The 25,132-nt window shown below is 42.6% G+C and overlaps 1 protein-coding gene across 6 annotated transcripts in view; it reads right to left on the bottom strand.

The window, feature by feature from the left end:
• Positions 1-25,132, bottom strand: part of SIL1 (SIL1 nucleotide exchange factor) — a 183,711-nt gene that overhangs the window by 104,015 nt on the left and 54,564 nt on the right. For 3 of the 6 annotated variants that reach the window (XM_075900131.1, XM_075900129.1, XM_075900130.1), the window contains exon 3: positions 24,919-25,057. In XM_075900131.1, the coding sequence (XP_075756246.1) occupies positions 24,919-25,057 (139 nt within the window). The remainder of the gene's footprint in view (positions 1-24,918; positions 25,058-25,132) is intronic. The other 3 variants (XM_075900134.1, XM_075900132.1, XM_075900133.1) reach the window with 1 other exon arrangement.

Below are 25,132 nucleotides of genomic sequence, written 5' to 3'. Positions count from 1 at the left end.
TGGGTGCTCCACTGTTGGTGTCGGGCTCATCCCAGCGCCGAAGGTCAGAGACTTTTCATAGCCGTAGTCAGCCAGACCATGCATGTGCGATTAGCATCTCGCGCCATTCGTGCCCTTCGATCGCGCGCGGTCCAGCTCCCGCCAGTTCCTTTCACTGCTTGGCTATCTGCAACAAGAAAGAGACAGAGCTCTGAAGCGGGGAGGAGGGTGGGACATGGAGCACCCATGGGGACACATCTCCAAGAAACATCGTTACTGCACGAAGTGAGTAACTTCTTCTTTGAGTGGTCCTCATGGGTGCTCCACTGTTGGTGACTACACAGAAGTACTCAGATGTGCTCCGGAGGTAGGTTTGACACTAACATATAGCCCTGCTGAAGCCACTGCAGAATCTGCAGCCAAAAGTTGTGCAGTTGCATAATGCTGCATGAATGTTGTGTTCAATGACCAGGTGGCCGCTCTACAAATATCACTCAACGGGATTCCTCTGAAGAATGCTGCTGAAGTAGCCACTGCCCTCGTAGAGTGGGCCGTTGGATGAGATTGGAGAGGTCTGTTGCGGATGTTGTGACAAGTGGTAATGCATGTCACTATAAGCTTTGAGATGCGCTGGCTGGATAGAGCATAGCCCTTAGAACGCCCTGAGGTTGCTATTACCATTTTACGCCAGTTTCGGGCTCTATGAATATAGAAAGAGTGCTCGCTGTACATCGAGTGTGTGGAGTAGAGCTTCTCATGAGAAAGAGTGAGGCTTCGGGTAGAAGGAGGACAATACTATGGGTTTGCTGATGTGAAATTTCGAACAAACTTTAGGGATAAAGGCTGGGTGTAGATGCAATATGACTGAGTTGCTGGTGAACAATGTAAATGGTAGTGTTGCTATCATAGCGGCCAGCTCGCTAACTCTACATGCCGATGTGATCTCCAGGAGAAAGAGGACCTTCACCGTGATTATCCCGAAAGAGGTCATGGCTAACAGCTCGAAAGGGGGATAACATGAGGGTATCCAGTACGAGGTCCAGGTTCCAAGAAAGGGGGAGGTGGTCTGTGCAGGGGATTGAGGTTTGTTAACCCTTTTGTGAACCTTTTGGTGATCAGCTGAGCGAAAATCGATGCACCCTCTATGGGGTGATGGACCACACTAACGGCAGCTAAATGTACTTTCAGGGACGAAAGCGAAAGTCCCGCCCACTGGAGGTAAAGGATGTAGTCGAGGATTTGCTGAAGGAGTGACGTGATAGGGTCAATTCAATTGTCAGAGCACCAGAGTGTAAATCGACACCATTTCTCAAGGTAGGTAGTGTGGATAGATTGTCTTCTGCTATGCATGAACATCATTAACTTGCTGTGAGCAGAGATGTTCAGAGGCCTTGAACCAGTCAGGAGCCACGCCGTTAAATGTAATATCTCTGGTCTGGGGATGGAGAAGCTGACCGTGGTTCTGAAGAGCAGATCTGGTGGGTGGGGGGGGGGAGGGGGGAATAAGGAGGCGACATGGACATTAGACGAAGAAACGGGTACCAGGGTGGTCTCGCCTATGCTGGGGCTATGAGGATCACCCCTGCAGAGTCTGTGTTGATCTTCTCTAGTACTTGAGGTATGAGCACTGCCGGGGGAAACTCATGAAGCAGTGGTCCTCTCCACCTGATTAGTAATGAATCTCCTATGGATCTTTCTCCAATGCCCACTCTGGAACAGAAGTGATGACACTTGGTGTTGTCTTTTGTAGTGAACAAATTCATTCGGGGAGTTTGCCACCGATGGAAGATGCCTCAAAGAATGTCTGCACCTATTGTCCACTTGTGATCGTGGGGAAAGTGTCTGCTGAAGTCGTCCATGATCGTATTGCTGGTGCCTGGGAAGTAGGATACTACTAGGTCGATGTTTCCCTTGCACCAATTCCACAATCGTATCGCCTCGGCACAAAGGGATCGAGATCTCACTCCCCTTTGCCGGTTGATATAAAACATTGTGGCAACATTGTCAGTTAGTACCCTGACAGTTGACCCTGAATATAATCACAGAAATGCCTGCATGCAAGGAACGCTGCCCTGAGCTCCGGCAGATTTATGTGCAATGCCCTTTCTGTAGGTGAACATCTGCCTTAAATACTCCTGCCGTTCATGTGTACATCCCAGTGTATGAGGGATGCATCTGTGGTTAGTTGAAAAGTAGGTTGCAGACAATGAAAGGGGACCCCTGCCATCAGATTTTGCAGGTTGGTCCACCACAACAGAGAGGTGTGGACATAAGGTGGAGGCACTACTGTCTTTTGAATGTCATGTTTGGTTGGAATGTATACTGAAGCCAACCAATGCTGCAAGCATCGGAAATGGAGTCGGGCGTGTCACACCACAAACGTGGTCACAGCCATATGACCTAGCAACTGCAGGCAAGTAAGCACTGATACTGTCGGGCCTGTAACAGAATGTTTACAAGATCTTGTATGGCCTGAAATTGCTCTGTCAGGAAGTACACCCGTGAGCGGATCGAGTCGAGCCTGGCGCCTATAAAGTTTATGATTCAAGTTAGTTCCACCATGGACTTATGTTCGTTGATTATGAGACCGAGGGATTCGAAGGTTTGTTTGACCAGGTTGACCATACAAGATGTCTCCTGTCGTGAGCTTCCTTTTATGAGACAGTCATCCAGGTAAGGAAATATAATGACGTCTCTGCAATTTAAATGTGCTGCCACCACCGAAAGTGTTTTGGAGAAAACTCTGGGGGCAGACGCGAGGCCGAATGGTAGTATACGATACTGGAAATGCGTGTCGCCAACTACAAAACGAAGGAATCGTAGGTGCGCTGGATGAATGGTGATGTGGAAGTAGGCAACCTGTAAGTCAAGGGCTGCAAACCAGTCTCCGTTGTTGAGTGAGGGTATTATAGTCATGAGAGTCACCATTCTGAAACGTTTTCAAAGGTGATGTTCAGCTTCCACAGATCTAGAATGGGCCTTCACCACTATTTTCTCCCTCATTAAGCAGTAACGGGGGTAAAAGCCCCTTCCTTTGAACTGCTGAGGGACTGTCACCACCACCCCTATCGATAATAAACGATGGACCTCCTGTCTCAAGAGATCCTCGTGAGATGGGTCCCTTAAGAGGGACGGGGTTGGTGGGGAGGGAGAAGGGATGGAAGAGAATGAAATCATAAGGCCGGATTTCACGACTTCCAGGACCCATCAGTCCATTGTTACCTTGGACCACTGGTGATAAAAGGGCCGAAGGCGATGGTGGAATAAGAGATGGGCCCAGAGGTTTGCACCGACAACGCGTTCTGTGAGCATGCCCTCAACCGATGAGTCAAACCTGCTGCTTTGGCCCCGATTGGTTAGTCGCTCGGAATGGCTGGGGACATCTGCGCTGTACTCGCTGCTTCTGTCTAGATTGGTCATAAGGGCAGTGTTGTTGCGTCTGGTATTGAAAGTCATACCTCCTCTGATATGGGTAGTATCTTCTCCTCCTATTTGGGGAAGTATACGTACCCAGGGTACATAATGTCATGTGAGAATCCTTGCCCAAATGCAAGACCTCATCAGTTTTGTCTGCAAAGAGCTTGCGCTTTTCAAAAGGGAGATCCTCTACCTTTGTCTGTAGTTCCTTAGGAACCACAGCCAAGGTGAGCCATGAAGATCATCTCATAGCGATTGCCGTCACTGTAGATGGGGCGGTTGTATCAGCGACGTCCAGAGCAAATCTGTAACCCCACTCTCGCCGCTGCTGTGTAACCCTCTTGTACCACAGATTTAAGTATTGTCTTTTTTGAATCAGGGAGGTGTAGAAGCAATTCTGTTAACTTTGAATAATTGTCAAAATTATGGTTTGACAGCAAAGCTGCGTAATTTGCTATACGTAGAAGCAAGATGGCTGATGAGTAAACCTTTCTTCCGAAAACATCCAGCTTCTTGTTGTCCTTATCCGCTGCCAAGTTTCTGTACTGGGGTGTCTTTGCCTTGTGCTGAGCTGCATCCACCACCAGAGAATTTGGTTGGGGATGGTTAAAGAGAAATTCGAGGCCTCTGGAAGGGACAAAATAATTCTTGTTCACCTGTTTACTGGTTGGCGCCACCAAGGCTGGGGTTTGCCAGATTTCCTCTGCAACCTCCATGATTGCTTCATCGATTGGAAGCGCAATCCTCGAAGAAGGAGATCAGGATGTTCACCTATCCCAACGTCCCGAGTGCTCCCAAAGTGCCTCTCTGCATGGAGATCTTGTGGCACACCTAGGAGATTCAGCAGTGTGATGGGGATAGCCAAATCTCATAGGAGAAAGCCGCACCGGTGGTGATGGACAGGGTGCGAGGTAGAACATCGGGGATGGTGAGATAGAAACGCGTCGAGCGTGCGACTTCTGTGCCAATTTTGTTGGTACCGGTCTCTGAGCTCTTTCTGGTATCTGCTCTGTATGCAGTTTACTTCTTATGAAAGCTGATATGCGCGGCACCGTGGCCAGTGCCGAGGTGCATGGCACCGTATCCAACGTCAAGGTAGGCAGCACCGCTGTCGGAGCCAGAGATCATGGCACCACGGTCGGTGCCGAAGCACAGGGCACCAAGGACAACTCATTTCCTCAAATTCTAGCTCTGGTTGGTTGTGGTCTATTGGTTCATTTCAAATTATTACGTAACAGGGCATGTTAGCATCCCAGAATCAAGGTAATCTTGAGCAGTGTCATCTCCAGTAGGTGTCATAGCCAAAGAAATCTAGTCAAACAGACAAAACCCTGGACCGCTAGTTCCCTTTTCAGAACAGGCAGGTGATCTGAAAATTCACATTGGAGACGAATAGATTGTGCTGAACAAAAGCACCTCCCGGCCAGACTGCCAAGCAATAGGGAAATTGAATCTGAGTAATACAAGTTGGAATAAAGAAGAAAATACGAGAGAGAGCTGGTGCTGCATCTCTCTAAACTTCAATTTAAAGCCTCAACCATAGAGCTTCGAGCTCCACCTCTGATGTATGGCTCTTTCCACAGCCATCATTAGCACACTATGTAAATGACCCAACCCCCCCAGGATGGAAGGATATATAGTACAAAAGTATAAAAAACACTATTACTGCATCTTTATAATATGCAACAGTATTATCCTGGGATCAAATCCAGATTCAGTGGAAGTTCCATGTGCGGGGGGACGGGACGGAGGGAATCACCCAGGATTAGATCTCATGGTTTATACACCTAAGCAAGGACATCATTGTTTGACACGTAACCTGTAAAAAGTTGCACACCTCAAGTGCAGAGAAAATGCACATGTGCACATTAGCGGCAATCTGAAAATTTTGATATAAATTACAGTGTTGTCTTCAAGTCATCATTGTCAAGTCCAAGTCGAGTCTCAAGTCACTACAGTTCAAGTCTCAAGTCGAGTCTCGAGTCCCTAAAGTCACTTTCGAGTCAAGTCCCAAGTGGAGACTCAAGCCTTAATTTTAAAAGATGTCAAGTCACTTTTGTACATGCCATCAATATTGACATTTTTGGACAATTTTTTCACCGAGTCGATTTTACAAAATTAGCAAGTCTCAAGTCGAGTCTCAAGTCACAAACAATGAACCCGAGTCGAGTCTCAAGTTGAGCCACCTAGGCGACTTAAGTCGGACTCGAGTTCAAGTCGTGGGACTCTAGTCAACAACTCTGATAAATTATACCGAAACCAATGTGCGTTGGGTACATTGGGCTTGCACAACTAATTGAATACTTATAGGCATAATTTCACATTTTTCATGTGTCAATAGGGCTTAGATGTGCAACAGATGTGTAAACATTTTCATGTACAGCACAGATATCGGTCCTTGATTTAGCCTCTAAAACTGAAGTTAAGAATCCCTCTGTATTTGCAAACATTGTTCTGAAGTCAAATACAGCATTTCCTGGAGAGGAAAGGAGAGTGACTGCAGTGTGATATCTGGACTGCAGTCTCAAAGAAAGGATTGCATCCCTGTGCTACTAAGAATTCTGTACTCAACGCAGAACTAAATCATCATAATGGCCAGTAAATTCCCCTGGGAAAGAAATCCTTTCAGAAGATAAATCAGTAGCTTGTGTAATTTTAGGATGTATCCAGGAAAATTTACAGTGCCAATAATGCCATGAGCACTGCCACTGAGGCAGAGCTACCACATCATCAAATGTCCCCCATCCTGAATCAAAGGTCAAGCAAAGCATTTGGTGTGAAAAGGTGTCCTTACGCTTCAGGGTCTGTCACAAAATAGATCTTCCCTCAGTGCGTGGTCTAGCTGCTTTCTCTAGTCCAGAACAAGAGAAGAAGAGAGTTGTACCAGTGCAAGGTATCATTTAGGGCAAGTGCTGAATAATGCAATGCTGGGACAGTTACAGGGCCAGGTGATGTCAATCAATCCAGCTCCATTGAAGTCCAGGAAGCTACAGCAGACCATACTAGCTGAGGATCTGGCCTGAAGATTTTAACTCTCTGTGTAAGTAAAACAAGTGTCCCCAGTAGAGACGCAACATTACAATGCAGAACACATGTTTATTGATGAGAGTGACATTTATGTAATTTTATCAATGCAAAATGCACTTGAACCAATAAGATCAAGGAAGCTATTTTTTCCCTTACAGCCTGGTTCAACCCTGAAAAGTAACTGGAAAAATGGCACCTTATTATTCAGCAGATTTGCTCCCTGCATGCACTTGGAGTCAGCTCTAGGGAAGAGGACTAGGTTCTATATTGGCTTATAGAGCATCAACAGAATGAACTAAGTTCCAAATGCAAGCCCAATGAGGATCTGAAGAACATTTTATACAGAGAGCAGCAGAGTTATAACTAACTTCTCACTCTTCTGAGCTGTGCACTGATTGGCAACAAGAGACTGGGACCCTCCCATCGCACAGGGTCCTATGGCCTGGGGAGCCTAGAACTCTCCACAGCAATGATACAGCCCCACAGCCCCAGCCCCAGACAGGTGGCACAAGTCAGCCACAGATTCTTTGCTGTGGAGACGTACACTTAGGGTCCAGAATAATAAAGCTGACGTTAACACATGCTAAACACGATCATAACTAGCTACTGAACTATAAAATGGTTTAAACAGTAAAATATAAGGAAGTTTGGGCTACTGCTTCAGAGAGAGTTCCTGCATCTCGTCACAACCAGAAATATACTGAGGTGGCTGGAGCCACAAAACCCTTACTAAACCCAGAACTCAAGAATATTTAGCGCCACAAGACTCTACTCACGGGGCCCCAATGAGCAATGCTTTCCAGGAGTCTCTCAAAACTGAAGAGCATCAGAAGCTGCAACTTGCAAATGAAAACATGCAAAAGCCACCCCAAAAGAATACTAGAGGGATGTAGCCGGAGTCATGTGTCACACAGCAATCTGTGTGCATCCCAAAAACTCTGCAATAAAATTAGAAATCAATAGCATTGAGCAGAAAACCTCGAGCATGAACTGAATACAAACAACATTTGTACCATTGATTTTAATGTGCCTAACAGAGGAAGCTTCCATGGGACAGAGTGTGCAGCAAACTGCTTGAATTGAAGACATCCCCCATCCCTCTTTTTTTTTTAAGACATTAATAATAGATTTTCAATGCAAGAAGAAAAACTGAAACCCACACCGAATTCTCCTGGTAATAACGGCTTTCTGAAAAAGCCCAACTATTAATGTAGCAGGGATGTCCATCAATCAAACTCAAAGTATTTTCAGAGCTAAAAGCAGAGCAAACACCTGCTTTTTGCAAGTGATGCACTTAAAGCAAAGAACATGATAAATTATTGCGAGTCTAGGTTTGAACTAATCATCTTTCTCCTTGGATACTCAAACTGCATGAGTGTGGGGGTAGCCATCCTGAGCCACAAACATACTGCCGTAGTAATTTGGACTCAGTAGACTGCAGAGAAAAATGAATAGGCACAGTTTTGTTTAAAAACTGAGAAACATTTGAAAAATTCCTCACTCAGACTCTACCTAACCCTGGACAAACATGTGACAAGATGAGAGAAGTTGTGATTTTAACTCTTCTTTAAACCTGAGGGTCTCAACTTTTAAGAACTGATTCTCATGATTAAGGTTTATGGTGTCCATTCTAACATCCACCCACCCTCTAAGTTCCATGCTCAATGCCAGTTAGGCATCACTGCAGCTTCTTAATGCATGGATGAGACAATGGTGTAGGAGGGGTTAGATTTATTAGGGACTGTGGAAACTTTTGGGAAAGGGGGAGCCTATGGAAGGAAGGGCTCCACCTAAACCAAAATGAAAATAGATTGCTGGCACTTACAATTAAATAGTCAAAGAACAGTTTTTAAACCGTGGGGTTCTGTGTTTATATTTCCGTATCACAGTGCTCTTGTTTACTATTAATAATATGCTTTTGTCAAGCTGCTAGCACAGCAAACTCAGCATGGGCTTTGAAACTGTGTTTTCCCCCCTCGCCTCACCAGTTGGAAAGGTTCTGCAGGCTGTACTTCATTTAGTGGGGATTTTGCCCTTTGTCTGTACTTCATTTAGTGGGGATTACACAGGTATGACTGATTGAAACAATTCTGACAATGGTGCACAAGGAAGAGAATTAGCTCGCTCTCATTGAGCTAAATCGGTTCTTCAGGGCTAATAGGAATACAGTACAGAATACAGGTTGAACCTCTCAGTCTGGCACTCTGGGGACCTGACCACTGCTGAACCAGAGAATTTGCCACAAACCATTGGGGAGGGGGGGGGGGTCAGTCTTGTCAAGTAGCGTTACTAACACTTCCACTGCTTCCTGAGCTCTTAGAAGACATTTAGGGGTAAATCAGAGCAAAATAACAGCACAGAACATGCAGAGCCAGGACAGGTGGCTGTAAACAAATGTTATGGGATCGTGGGAAACTTGGCCACACCCATTGTAAGTGGACATGCAGCTAACTAAAATCATGCCGGACCATGGATGTAGCCAGGCCAGAGTGCGCCAGATGAGAGAGATTCAACCTGTAATACAAATGTAATTCCAACACTAATTGCAGATCTGAGTCCAATATGGGCAAGAAGCAGAGCTAGTGAGTAAGACGGCGCAATTCCACATAACCATTCTGTAGAATAGAACCACACTTGCCACAAGCTTCACTGCTGTGAGGAAAGTAGTTCTATGGAGCATCTAAAAGAGCTTGGACAATCAGCAATTCACAGCTCAATATGTGAGAACTACTGCTTTAAGCCCTAATTTAAACACAGCAGAACACATCACAAGTTACTTCCTGCTATGAGGTTGTTTGGCAAGCTTTTGTATGTGTATTAAACTTGAAAGAGGAGACAAAGCCTGAGACTAGGCGTAATTATTTTTAGTTAATGATGGCCAAGTTCCAATATCGCTCACAGATGTACATTGGAGGATCTCCATTTACTTCTCTGGAGTTACCCTGGATTTACACCATTGCTGGGCAGAATCTATCCCGTAGAGTATTGCATTCACTCTTATGAGACCTTTACCACAGCACCAGCTTTAGCACTTTTAAGCAACTGAAACTCTGGTCAGAACTTCTGTCTGTTTCACTCATTATTATCCCCAAGTTTGGTGCCCATGTAGTCAGCTGTAGTCCTTTATCTGACCTAGATGTGAACCATCTGGCAGTGATTTTGTGGTTTATCACATGAGCATTGACTGTTTTGGAACATTCTGGGCGCCTCAGCTTTATAAAAGCATCATTGTTGCAGTTACCTAATCTAATATACAGCAACAATTTCTCCTTCACTTAAGTTCAGCAAAGAGACTCGAACTTTTCCTACACTTAGGGTTGCCAGGTTTCTGGTTTTCACCCAGACAGTCGGGTAATTACATCTTCTGACCGGCAGGAAAAAAACCCAGAAAATACCGGACATGTAAAATGTCCCTGTTGGCCTTCCATCCGAGAGAAACCTTTTTTCCATGGCTCAGTAACTTTTTTTTTTTTTTTTTTTGGGCTCAACAAGTTTGGCCCCCGCCATGTTCAGGATTTTTTCTGAACGTATCTGGCAACCCTACCTACAGTTAATGCAGGGTGAGCGCTCAACACACCTTCCCCAGATCAGATGATTTCCCTTCAGGTCTTGGATGGCCAAACAAGACAAAAGCTTGGCACAAGGGGATGCAACAGGCTGAGGAAAGGAGAGTGCCATGCCTCCGATCTCCTGACTGCCCTGTATCTTTCAGGAAAGGATTTGGTTGCCATGGAGGCTTCATAGTGGCTATCAGCTCCTGTCCCCAGTTCTGCTGCAGTGATTAAGGACAACTTAAGTCTCCCTAGCCCGTTTCAGTTCCCAGGTTCTGTTGCAGTTCTTCATAATGGCTTCTAATGGCGGCTTCTGTCTAGTTCTTCTTAGCTTCTACTAGCTGTAAAGAAGTGGGAAGACCCAGCAGCACCATGTGGATTTGCAGCCTCCGCAGAGTGCTGCATGAGATTTACTTTCTTATTAAAATGTATTGTCAGTTTGTAAATAAAGTCTTCCCAATGTCTCAGTACCACAGCACTCTTTCGGCACTTAAGTCTTTCTTGAGAGGTGGCCAATTGCTTCTGAAGACTATAAAGTGACTATTAATGAGACAGCTGTATTTACTAATGTTACAGCTGGCTGATTAAATGATAAGGAAATTAGTGAAGAAAGGTAGGTTTCGCTTCAAATAAGAGATAACTGAAACCTATTGCATATTATGTAGTAGTTGAGGGGTAGTTTTAAGCTTCTTGTGGGAATGTCACTAGATATACAGAAAACCTATGACTGGATGTAATGCTGATATTTAGATCAGAAAAAAAAACACCTTTAAAATTTTTTTGGTCTAAGATTAAACTTCAAATTGTTGATTAATGTATTAATCCCAATAAGAGATGGGACCAACAAATTACTTACAATCCTCTCTCTGGCTTCCCAGGAACATAGCAAGGTCTTGAGAATCTTTGGAGATCTCCAGCAAGAGGGGAAATATCATATGCCAGACTGCATACATTACTTCTGTATGCAGATGACATACTGTACACGTAAGAGATCCATGCTCAACTTCTTGCAGTGTTACATTTCCTGGGAAACATTTTCCAATTTTCAGGTATAAGATAGCTAGACAATTCAGAATAAGATTTCTGATTTAAGAGTCTACAAACTCCACATTTATACCTCACAGAGTTCAAAGAGGAACAAAGAAGTAACTTTCAATACAAGATAAGAGTTTGAGAGAGAACTGGGATCTTAGCTCTACACAATGCCTAGACAAACTCACAAAGACTGAATTCCATTCCCCAGTCTATACTTTTGGTATATAGTCAGTGAGCTAGAGAGGTTTTTCTCCTTCAAACACTTCCTGTAGAGGTTTGGGATGTTTATTTCTAATGTCTATTTGGGAAAGAATAAAGTCAAAATAAACTTCCAGAACTCAAGAACATCAAATAATTTACATCAAGACAAATTCACTGGTGATTCCAGAGGTGAATTCATTGCCAAAGTCTCAGATGATGAGAAAACTTACCAATTCAGGAGAGTGTAGTAGATATTTCCCTCAACACAAATAATATTTTTGTCATTCAGAAATAGAGGCCACGTAGCAGAATGTACACAAGCGATGTGTGGAGGAAGAGTATAGTGAAAATTTGAACAAAATTATTTATCTATTACTGTATATATTTTGAAGAGTGTGTTTGTGGATTTGTTTGTGCAAAATAAAGTTATACTTCATAATTACCTACAGATACCAAATACTGCATGAACAATCCTGCCAATTACATTTGCCAAATGCACTACCTTTTACACCAGAATGTGCTGGGTGAAAGATTTAAATAATTATTTTTGTTTTTCCATTAAAAATGTCATGACTATTATATGATTAGAGTTCACAAAAATATTTGCTAACAGAATTAAAATCCAGTCACCTATTCAACAGTCATTTTAGTGCAAAGAAAATTTTTACTGTTACAAATCACAAAATAATTCAAATTAGTTATGGAAAGAATAATGGAAGCTTTACAAGTTTCTGATTCAAATTTACTATGGATGGTAATTATTCAATAAAATGAATGTTTGAGGTTGAAATCCTACATATTTAAAACTGTTTTTTACTTCCCTTTTGCAAGCACGTTAATAAAAAATTCTATTACATATATTTAATGTCTTGAACTTTCCTATAAGTGTAATTATGCAAAATGACTTTGCCCAGTCAATGACAGACCTCACCTGCTAGTTTAGAATAATTTAAACGCATAGCTGTAGCCAGATACGAAGTATGGCATTAATCTCAGCTGTGATTTGTGAATCAAAGCTAAGATATTCCCTGCAGAAGACGATACCTGACTGTGAGTTGGACCATGTTACTGAGAAAAATCAGTCTTGTGTGCTTCCCCAAGCATCTAATCTACATCAATTTCTTACACATTGTAATAGTGACAACTCAACGCACTTAAGACAGAGAGAGAGAGAGAGAGAGAGAGAGAGAGAGAGAGAGAGAGAGGAGAGGAGAGAAAGGAATAGTGAGTTTTAGAGGGGAAACATTATTCATGGAACAGTATCAAAAATGAAAAATTATGTTTTATAAATGTTAATAACCTGTATTGGTCACTACAGAAGATGAAAGATTAGGCCTGCGAACACATTGCTGTTACAAGTGTCAAAACCCCATGGGAGATTTTATCTATGTGCTATGAGACTGTGTGGTCACACATACTTCTTGGGAAAAGGTGACAGGGAACTTATCATTCTGAACGTGGACTGTATGTTCGGCTAAACGATACTTCTATTCTCCAGGACGCTTAATTGGGGAAGGCAATCTGGATGTAGACTGAATCAATGGTGCCAGAGAGTAGTGCTTCCCCAACAGAAGTGAGCAGATGACTTGCCTTAAATCAGACAAACTCTGATGAAAAAATTGGATAAAAATGAGGACATATTTGAAGATGCACAGAACTCACTTATTTAATTATAATGAGTTAAAATTCTGTCCTACAACTGCAGTTGTGGGGGAGTGAGGGAGGAGAGAATCTATTTACAGCTTGGTCCTACACAACACAGACATGAAGCGTTGTGCAAATAAACATAGGTTTAAAAAGCGATGATCAGAATGCTGAGCACAGGGGACTGAGCCTTGGGTGACCAAGTTACTGCTGCCCAGTAGCACAAGAAAGGACTGAGAGCTAAATGCTCTCTCTCATGCTAATGATTGTATTTAATTCTAATATTCTGAGAAACCCCATTCTGTGTCCCCCATTAAAAAAAAAATCCCACTGTGTACTTGGCAACAAGAGAACTGAAAGGGCTGGAGACTTCCTACAGCTCATGACAAAGAACTGTGCCTAGGAACTAATCGAAAACTCAGTGAAGACAGCGAAGTCAAGTGGGAAAGAATTTCAATGGTCTTTGGACCAGACCTCCCGGAATAGAATCTGATCACACGTCAGCTGGAATATAGAAATTTTGCTCCCTGCAAGGACCTGCAGGATTAAGGCTGTATGAAAGGTTCTACCTGAAACTATGCAGTGAGGTGCTCTGAATGATTTCAGATTAGATAAATTCATTTAATCAGGCAAAAAGTGTTAGAATAAAATTTTCAAAAGCACGTAAGTCATTTAGAGGCTTTTGAAATGTTTACCCATGATCTCTGTTAAAATACAGCATTACAGAAAAACATCACACCCAGGAAGCACTGCATTAAACCACTGCTTTGATTTGGAAGGGGGATGAAACTCATGGTGGGGTGCATCCTACAATACCTTCCCCCTTGGTGCAATCTAGTGCATTCCAAGAGGCAAGACATTCCCTTTTTCAAAGATTCTTAGGTACCAGAGATAATGATCACCTCAAACAAGGGTGGCACAGCAATATCCTAGCAGGTTACAAGAGCAGAAACAAGCCTCTCCAGTCACTATCTGGCACCTGACTTCCAGTCAAACACTGTCCTCTCAGTTTACACAACTGAAAAAAGCAAAAGGTACACTGAACGACTAAGAACTAAACAAATCACAAGCTTTTGATGCTGAAGAAAAATCTATTAGGGGAAAGAATATAATGGGGAATTTACCTGAGTAAGAGTTTCAGAATTTGGTCTCAAGTTCACCGTGCTACTGATTAGGGTTGCCAGGTGTCCGGTATTTTCGCCTCCTGTCTGGTAAAAAAAAAAATTCAGAGAATACCAGACACCTAAAATGTCTGGTATTTTCTGATTTTTTCCCCGGCCAGGAGGCGAAAATGCTGGGCACCTAGCAACCCTACAAACACTCAGTGCCCAGCTTTCCCTCCGCTCAGCCTCCCCTCTCCCCCCCCCCCCCCCCGACCCCAATCCCCCCTGCTTACCTGGTTCCGCAAGGCTGCCGGCACAAAATGGCTGCTGACCAAGGGTCTGCTCAACCGCTCCCCTGTTCCTATCACTGCACTCACTCTTAAAGAGGACATACTGTTTTATTTTATTTTTTTGCTCAACAAATTTGGTCTCTCCCCCCTCTTTTTTCCCCCCTTCAACAGAATTTTTTCCCCAGTGTTGTGGGGGGAGGAGGGTTGGGAAGAAGGGGGGGGAAGAGGGCGTGTTCGGTATTTTTTGTTTCAACCATCTGGCAACCCTACTACTGATGGACCTCACTGCCTCATTCAAACAGGAAAATATTAGCTAGCAAAGCATAATAGACAAATGTAGTGATGCACAGTAATACAAGAGAGTGAAGAGGGAAACTGTCAACTGAAGCCCTTATTGATACATAATTGTGCTGAATGTGTTCCAATGGACTGGTAAATCCATGCCATGCTGGTAGTACAGTACAGTGCTTCATAGGCAGAGGTTTAGACTGGGCAAAATTAATACACAGTGGAACTTTGCCAAGCCATACTTTCCAACCCCCAACTCTTCAAATCTGTGCAAAAAAAAAAAAAAATGCTTCAGCTACTTCTCAGCAAAGATTTAATAGCAGAAACAGCACGGTGTTGAGGTCTCACTTTACTGACTAACAAAATTATGGTGCACATTATGAAAAATCATAAATTAAAACTAAGCTATGCTTGTCAAATTGAACGAACAAAGTACTTGATGCAGAAACCTTGCTTTGTATGGGGTGTGTTCAGTTACTAATACAAAATTCAGTCATTTGCAATGTAATGGAGTGGGAATCAGGAAGGTTTTCTAGAGTTACTTTCTGTTCTGGAAAGATCTGTTTGGGGCTTCATTGCCTATTTGTGGTAGTTGTGTCAGCTAGAATAGCTTCAGGCTCAGCAGACACCAACCAATTGCTAATATGCCAATATAGCCAAAGTCCAAAGGCTGGGCCTAAGTAGCACAAAACGGAGATGCCAGGAGCCACCTTTTATATGTTGGTGCAGTCAGAGAGACTGTTCAGCCAATAGCGAGTCTCAGCAGTACCGTGCTGTAGAATCTATTCAGTGCTTTTTGTGGATTCTGACTTTCTAGAATACAAAGAAACTGCTTGTCATGGTTGGGCATTTTGAAATAGTCTTATTACCATTCCCCACCTGATGCACAAGCCAGGTGACACTGAAACCACTTCCACTTGAATTTCATTTAATGAGAACGTCACACTAATGTTCAGAGTCCTTCCTGGATACAAATGTCTCCCTGCGGGTGCAGATATTGGTCTCCGCTGATCCGCAGGGCTCTCCTCTCCACTGGCTGCAGTGTCTATTGAAAGAAGTGTGGTCCCGTCACTCCCAGGGGCCAGCATCACGAGCCAGCAGCTCCTCCTGGCAGGGCTGCTGCACCACCTCCAGACCTACCATCAACAGAGCTGTACAACCCCACCCAGGAGAAAGCCGGTCTAGGGCAGTCCAGCCACACTGCCGGGAGGAGCTGCTGACACAGGAGCTGGCTCCAGGGCGGGATGAGACCACACTCCTCTCCATTTGCTGCAGCATCTCTTAGGTGTAGAGCCCTGGCGATCAGCCGATATCGACATCTAGCCGCATCTGCAGGCAGACTTCTGTAACCATGCAGGGCTCTACTAGTATCGTGTTATGCTACTGGTTAAGTAATGGTTAATTTACTAGTTGAGTAGTCAATAGAATTTCCATCGACTACTCAACTAGTCAATAGGCACTTCCGCATTCCTCCTTTGAAATGTACAAGGAATGCAGAACTCCACATGCAGTCCCACTGACTCCAGGCTGCAGGTGGCCTGCCAGTTTTGAAATGTACAAGAGTCCCCAGTAGTGGGAAGCAGCTCCCATTCCTTCTCTCCTGAATAGCGCTGAAAGGCTGCTGCTGACCATGCTCTGGTGCAAACTCGGACAGAAATCTGGGGAAAGGGACCTGTGACCCTGCATGCCCCTCACATGTGGCCTTGAGAAGATATGGTACCAGGAAAGGCCTATCCATCCCAGGGAACCAGCCAGGCATGGAGGGTGGAGAGCACTAGGCAGGGAGGGTTGGGTCTCTGTATATAGAAGCTAAATAAAAAAAAGACTCCAGCTATGCTATTTCTTTTTAGTAGGGGCCAATAGTAATTTGTACTGCATAGTTCTGATTGATTGCCACTGAACTCACTCAAATAGGAGTCATGCTACCCTGTGTCCTGTATTCAGCATAGGCCATGTTAGATAAAGGTTCAGACACGAGACCAGGAACAGTCAAGTGTCAGAGATCACCACCAACTCAAGATTAAGAGAAAGAAGGGAATTTGGGAAAGGAATGACTGAAGCTGCTTGGTGCACAGAACAAGAGAGTCTGTTCCAAACATGAAAGGTGGCATGAGCAGAAGTAGTCACAGTAAGAAAGAGACAACAGGGTGTAACTTAAGGAGAGATGACTTCATAGAGCCGCAGGCATCAGGGGCTCTTATGGAGAAATTAAACCAGAGCTGACAGCTAATGGTCATAACCCTGACAGTCACTCTTCCAAACATTAAACAATTGCAGTCACCCTGGAGACAAGCTGGGTTTTCATACCCCTGTAATTAGCCTGAAGCACTCGCCCACCCACCTCACCCCCGTCGGCCTTCCACAACAGGTCACAGAAATCCTACAGGCAGATTTTTTTAAATCTAGGCAAATGAAGCATGTTATCTAGTGTAAATGAGGTTTTTAAATAAATCAGTGTGCCTCCATGGTTCATGCAAATCTGCGATGATATGACCAGATACAGCTTTCTGTTTCCTGGACAGCTCACATCGGGTTTTGTGAAAACTCTCATACCCTTGTAATTTATCAATGTATTTCATCTGTGGCTATTGCCAGTGCAAATATAAATATTTCAGACACTTGCATGATAATGTTTTATAGTTAGGTTTGGGTCAATAAGGAGCCACGGATTCAAATGGATCATTATTTCAGCTCAAGTAATTACAAAGCCTTAGAGAATTTCACATGCCCTACTTAGTGGCACAGGCAAGATCCACATTTGACTAGTACAATATAAAACACATGAACGGAATCTACAGTTGTCCAACTTCAGCCTAATTAGCCTGAATGATAAGTCCAGCCCAGAATTCTTAGGGCAAAGGTAAAGCATTTAATCCTTTTGAAACCATACCTTGGGGAACAAGAGGAAGGTCACAAAGAAGCTGAAATGAAACCCTAATGTCTACACACAGAAAGCTACTTTGTTCACCAGCCTCTCATTTTGTTCAAAAATGGTTGATGGCTGAGAGAATAGGATTGGCCCATTTGGCCTGCTAAATGTATTCAATGTCATAAAGACCAATGTCTAAATATTGGCACATGTGGGGTATTTTATATCCCCATTAATCTTTCTTTCCAATCAAGTCACAGGGAATCAAAACTTTCAGAAGCTTCATAAACTGTTGACTACCTGAATAAATTTTTTCACATACAAACTTTTGTGTGCGCCTCCAGTATGCATAAATCCAATAGCTACTGAGCCCTTTTCTGCATGCACACAAACTCAGACATGCATACATGAATCAGATAGCTATCTGCCGAGAGGACAGGCTGAGGCCCCTTGGAAAGCATGGCCCTTTATGAGTACAGTAATTACAAACCAAGTAAAAATCAGCTCCCTCACTGAACCTACAATGGTTTCATACCTTACAAACAGAGCAGCAGGTTCAAGTAACCCTCCTCCACCTTTCCCCTGCAGTTTAAACAAGTTTTTAAAAGCTGAAATAGACATTAAAGAGTCTGAGAAAAGTATTCTGGAGTACTGTAGGTACCAATATGGACCATCTATGAAATTAACTGATTCCTATCGCATGATCCATGTAGAATAGTCAGAGAGGGCAGATTTCTATTTATGCTAGACAGGATTCTGTGATGTGAACTTTAAACATAAATAGGGGAAGACTACTACTGAGTCTGCCAGCTGGTTGCTAGCCTCTCAAGTGAACTTAACCAACCAGTGGAGGTCCCCGTCTTGATGCTGCAGTCCATTACTACAATATAAAGTCAAAGAGTACTCTACTGAACTGTAGATACCCACACTACCCCATAAGCAAAACAAAGTCTTCCTCTGACCAGCCAGTAGGAGCTATGCTAAATTAGTCTCAGGTGGTACTAGAATATCTGTATGATCAAGATATTGTTCAGTCTCTCACAATGATCTTTATAAACTCACATCTTCTTCCCTTCTTAAACAACTAGCAGAATTTTCTCCTTTAAATAAATGGCTTTGGCTTGAGACAGCAGTTTATAAGGAAGAAGTTTCACAAAAAGAACCAGACATATATTAAATGAATGCACAAGCATACAAAGAGCCCCAGAGAGCAGCCTTGAAAATTTCTGCAAGAGACATTTCTCAAGTCAACTGTGGGAGCTGCTTTGGATATGGTTCAATGTGATCTAAGGACTTCAGCTACTGTGTCACTCCCAAGGTCACAACAAGTTCTGCATACAATTTTCTCTGCTTGGTCTCTGTAAAGAAAGACAGCTCTTTCTCACCCCTTAATTTAGCCACAGGAGCAATTTTTGAGATGCATGGAGGGGCTCACTTCCATCTAAGTAAAGAAATAAAAAAAAACCACATGTGGACCAAAACAAACGAAAAAAATTAATGTTAAGCTGTCACGTTCCTGAATTTTAAGGGGAGCAGCCAGATCACTGCTGCACCCATGGGGGGGGGGGGGGTATTTGCCCCAAAGTGTATACAAAGGGGGCCATGTGAGGTGTCACATGAAAGCTTATGTTCTACTGTTTCTGTATACGTACTTGTATAAGATCTGTGTGTGGCGTTATAAACATGTACTCTGTAGGGATGCTGGAAAATTCTCTGCTGTGGCTGAGCAATGGGCAAGGAATGCTTAGCCAATGGCTATGCTAATTAGCAAAGAGACAATGAATCTCTAGGGGCCAATACACATCTCAGGAATGTGACTGATACCTGCAAACCAGCATAGGACTCAAGGATAGGTTGTTGGACCATGTGACCTTCTCTGGCCAAGAAGATGCCAGGAGAGATATACAAGTGCCATGTGGCACCCTCCATCTTGTCTTCAGCTCAGCTCTTGATCCCAGAGGCAGCCTTGCAGGGAACCACGAGCTGGAAAGAACTGTGGACCCATCCTGACATAGGATGTACACCAAAGACTTTTAAGCAAGCAGTTATAACATCTCTGCTACGAGCCTGTGTTGAGAACTGAGTGATTCGATGCATATAATGTATTATCCTTTAAGAACCTTACTCTCATGATTTTCTTTCTTTTAAAAATAAATCTTTAGATTTTAGATTCTAAAGGATTGGCTCAGCGTGATATTGTGGGTAAGATCCAGGGCGTAAATTGATCGGGACCTGTGGCTGGTTTCTTGGGACCGGAAGAACCTGTTCAGGGTAGGTGAGATTGGGTTCTATAACCCCTCACCTGTGTGCAGGCCTGGGGCTGATTGGAGCACAGGGAGAGCTGGGGTGTCAGAGGGGTTTTGCTCATGAGGCTTCTGGCTGGCCAGACTGGAAGCTGAAGCACTCTGAACGACTGGTTTGTGGCCTATTTGAAAAGGGCCTCCAGTCAAGGGCTGCAAGGAGCCCCAAGTTTGAGCAATTCGCCCTGAGCGGACGCCCTCAGCTGTGCCCAGACCCGGGCCGGTCTGTCACAAGCTATAGTATGGAGATCTATATATACACACGCACATAAAAACAACAACAACAACAGTGACTAACCATTTGAAAGCATGGAAATGAACTGGTAAGGAAAATACACACTAAGCAATCGTGCGTTTTTCTTCAATAAATGCATATTTAACTGCTATATCACTCTGAAGTATTTATATGAATCAAATATACATTTGAAGAATTTTTATACTAGTAACATTAGACTAATATTAGTCCGCAAAAGAAAATTTTTAACCATCTAAAAAAGCGAAGTGATGCAAACATGAAGGATTTTGTTCTACCTATCGGGAAACCCACTGAATGTATTAAAAGCCTAAAAGGAATGGAGAATATGTGGAGCTATTGATGACTGGAGAAAAGGGCATGACTAGAAGATGTAATCACCTGTCGTTAGACGGCAAAAAGGCAAGGATAGTGTTGTGAATGCTGTACGGGCAAGAGAGCACTTTAAGTTTCCTAGAATCTAAAAGCTTCTAGAGGGATATCCAATAATATGGGTCTATATAAATCTGGCTGTCCCCTCTTATTGTGTCTTCATAGCACTCTATTCACGAGGAAACTCTTTCATTCCGGCCACAGAAAACGTGACAGCTGCTGATCTAGCCTACAAAGGGCTTATTAGTCTTGATTTCCAGACATTAATCTGAATTTCTCTCACCTCAACAAATCTAGGCTAAAGGAAACAAGGGGTTGAAAGGACTGAAATAATAAACACTAATAATAAAAAATGATAATTCTTCTGAAGTGGAATGTAAATAGAGTCCAGAGCTGTTACGTAGCAGGAAAGAAAGGATCCGTGGTCATCTCTGAAGAGACAGAAAATCAGTTTCTTCAGATTCTCCAAGATCTCCAAAGTACAAAAACTCAGTCTTCTGAAGCAAAAGAGAAGAACGGTGATGAGTTTGGTGATCTTCCAAGTGAGACCATTCCTATATCATCAGTGTCATAAAATCACTAACACAATGACAGCCGTTATTTCAGGTCTTCCAACCAACTCTTCAGTATCAGCTTCATTCAGTGGTAGCCTCTGTCTCAGATACTCTAAAAATGGCAAGAGATCAATCTATGATTATGCCATTAGCATAATGAAAGATATAGACTTGCACATAACAAAATTACAGCCTTCTTTTATGCACGTATCATCCTCGTCAATATAGCATAAAGTGATCAATTTAAAGAAGTGATTGAAGCACTTCACCTCAGATCTACTCCTCACGTAAGTTTTAAATTCACAGAACCACTAGTAGGTGTTGCAAGTGAACATGAAAAGGAAAAATGAAAGGAAGACCTGAAAGAATCAACATTGAAGTCAATGGAATAATGTTAATTGATCTTGAGAAACGAATAATTAATGATTAAGTATCCATACAGGGAAATGTGTTCCTGCGTACGTCAGTGAATTTGGTAGTCAGCTGGCTGACGACAGTGTCCAGGAACACAGAGGCAAGTATGGCAAGAATATGGTTACTATTTGTCCAGGCAACAAAAATAGAGTGAAAAGATCAGATTTCCCATGTACGTCTCTTGAACTTCTAATTTATGGGTGTCCAGAACATTAAACTTCGTTGAGGAAGAAGCAATGCGTAACAGAGCATTAATGGATTTTATTGGGATTTCAAAAACTTTTCCACAACCATTATCAGCCTGATGTTGACAGAAATGATTGATGCTCTAGCTTCCCACTGACACTTGATGGAACAGAACTCGCAGGATTAACTGTCTCTCTACATTTACATTTAAGCTATCCAAAGCACACTGAAGTTTGCACTCAGCACAAGGAGAATATGTATTAAACATGTGCTGTATTTTGATCAAACAAGGGACTTACTCTATAGAGAGGTACTACATTTACAAAAGTAACTTCAGAAAAATTGAGAGATTTAACAGATTATAGCCTGGTGACACTGTCACAAACTCTCAGCAGAAATAAAGTTTGATCTAATTAGAAACAAAGAACTGGAATCACACAAGGACAAAATTGAAAAAACATTCCGAGAAACATCAGTATCTTTCAATTATTTAGCCAACATGAATGACCCCAAGTACGAAGAGTCACAGGCTGAGTTCAAAACAGAAGGTGATGAAATGCTAAAATGGCTGATGGAACATAATCTTGAGTCCCTTCTCTCTTCCCTAGTATTTAAAACTGGAGATTCAGATTACTAACCCAAAGTGTCTGTCAAGGACATTGTGTCATACTTTACGTCACCAAAATGATGGACGACTGGAAGGAAATCCACAAAGAACAGGACAGCAGAATGAGGAACTCTGACCATTCTGAAAAGACTGCACTCCTATATGGCCATCTTAGCATCAGCTGAGCAGGTTTTTAGCAAGGTTAAAGCTCTATAGAAAAGTAGGTGCTGGAAACGCAAATATGGAAGTAAAATGAAATCAGAATCTAGGAGGTGTCTGGTTATTGATCTTTTCAGGTTGGGGAAGTCACGATAACCCTAATGTTTTTTATAAAGGTTCAAGACCAAAGGCACATGCTCAGCAAAGCAAGATTCTACACTGACAAAACTCAAAGAGCAACCATTACAGATGTATTCTGAAATTCTCTAAGGCATGCCATGCAGAGAATGCTGATGAGCTCCCCCACTTTAAAACTTTTTACTGTGTATGCATAATGTGAATCTGCTAAAAAAAATAAAAGCAAAACAAAATGCTCAAGCAATGAGGAAGTCACTTTTCAACAAAACAGTAATGACGTTTATAATAACTGCAAATACATACATATTTTACTTCAACAAAAGGTTGAATACTGCCAGTTTCAATACTGAATAGAGGCACAAGACTTTCATACATAATAGTGCAAAAACTGAAAGTAAATGTATACCGCAACTTAGTGAATTTTAAGGGTTTTTTGAAGACATTTATGGTACAGAATGATTTACGCATAGGAAAATCATTCTGTTATACCTGGCTGACACCTCAAGAGCATCTGAAAGACAAATGGATCCCATAACTATTCTTTTGACAATAGTACTGAGGTAGCTCTTTTTAAATTAAAAAATGCTATTAAAATTAATAAGTACTGCATCCTTGTGAAGTGGGAAAGCATCTTCCCAATGTAGAGGTGAGAAAAACGAGACATAGACAAGTAAAATAAATCCAGGATCCAAGTGGGAAGCCTGCTAGTTCCGCCAATAAACTAAATGCATGTGTTTAAATAAGGTTCTGCCCCCTTAAAAGCACAGCTCTGCCTATAGCATGGGATCTTGGAGTCAAGTCAAAATGCTGGGATGTGTATCATCTCAGTCAAGCCATACCCCCTAGCAAACATCAGGTTATAACTCCATTGCAGAATCAAGCAGGAGATGGCACTGATCTGAGAGGGAGAAATATTCACTTCAAAAGGAGTTTGGAGTAAATTTCCTTTTGGATGGTTTCTCTCCGAACTAATGTCCCAGTGCACACATTCTTCTTGAAGTCATTTGAAAACGTGTGTGTCTATAACGAGTACACATGCCCTTACACTGTGTTGTGTTGGACTTTTCCATGGACTAACGCAGCGAGAGCTAAGCTAGAGAGCACACAAAGTAGTAGCTTTCTCTCTGATGGTTCTGCTCTCTAGTCCTCTCAAGTGCGGATTTCAAAACTGGATTCCTCACCACATACTAGAATATGACAATTTTATTGCAGAGGTGCCTGTCATACTATGGAGGGGTCTCTACGTACTGCCCAGCTGGTGAACATGACCTACAACCATCTCCTGCCCCAATAACAGCAGGATAAGGACAAAGCTGATCAACAGCTACTTTCTACTGCTTGTGAACTCAAGCAATCAGCATTCTGTTCCATCACGCAAGACAGGAACACAAATCAAATATTATGCCTGCAGGCATTCATGCTGCATACTTGCAAATACATATATATACAAACCAGTGTGGTGGTCAGACTCTTGGGAAGCTGACAACGAAGGCCTCAGAGTCACAGATTTTGGATATCCCTCATCTGAGGAGTCTATTCTCCACTTGCTGGATATGCATAGCCATCATTAACAGAAACAACATGTGAAACAAGGAGAGACTAGAGTCTCAAAATTAAAAGCACGAGAATCTGTACCGGAGACAGTCTTTTATTTTCTTTACCATAAAGCATTTTTAAAAGTATGAAATGTAATATACTTTGTGAACTGCGTGGCAAAAACACAGATTCTACCTACAGTCACAGAGCTCGTACCCAGGCTGAGAAAAATAGATTGATTTATATTTTCGGTTGGAGTCCACTGACCATTTCAAGTTTGCAGGCTACGTCCAAGAAGTCTTTGGGCAGCCACTGATTCCACTGGTGCCTCTGTTCAATTGCCCAGAATGTTATATCATGGGACAATTCCAGCAACCAGAAGAGCCAAAATAAACAGGGGGTAACCTTTTAAAAGTCCGATATCAAATCGGGCACATTGAGCCAGAATTAAGAAGCATGAAATATGTAACTTTTAGATTTAAAGGAATACAATTAGATTTGAAACAGCTAAGTATTAAGAAAGCTTTCCTCTTTAAAAACTGCACAATATTACACTTACTACTCTGAATAGCAAGTTTGCCACCAAGCAATAACTCATCAGCCCACATCGAGACCACAGAGACTAGAACAGCATGTGTCAATGAACATATACAAATTATGTTTTGATGAACAGAGAAAATGAAAACACTTCTGAACTAGTAATGGAGGCACATCACCTACCACTTCTCTCAGACTGCTCAGTTAGTTTGAAAGTCCTGAAAGTGAACTAGGAAAAGTTCTTGAAATGAACAACCACCACTACACCAGATTTGGTTGTAGTCTTGTTTCCTTCACTGAAGCAGAAAGCTTTTGTTTTTTCCACATCAGCATCTCTTTGTTTAAAGATAAAAAAATGCTATTGAATTTGATGGTTATTTTTCGTTTCTATGAAGTTTCTGTCAGTGGCGTCTGATGTAGTTTCAAAGGGACACAATAATTCACTCTCAGTACATTACCTGGACGGACGGTTTGCCACTGATGTGTCGGGTAAAACACTTCTAGGTCTTCAGGATCAAGATCATCCTCTGCTATTGACTCAGCACCATTCTCTTCTTTTAAGTCACTCTCTTCTGTTTTTGTGAGGGCAAACTCCTGCTGGACACAAGACAGACAGTTCATTAGTAACTGGACCTGACTTATGTACTGTTACCTGAGAATACGTTCCTTAGG

This window comes from Pelodiscus sinensis, chromosome 17, assembly GCF_049634645.1.
Source record: "Pelodiscus sinensis isolate JC-2024 chromosome 17, ASM4963464v1, whole genome shotgun sequence".
NCBI lineage: Eukaryota > Metazoa > Chordata > Testudines > Trionychidae > Pelodiscus > Pelodiscus sinensis.
The sequence above is the reverse complement of the archived record's forward strand: the minus strand, read 5'-3'. Positions and strand labels throughout refer to the sequence as shown.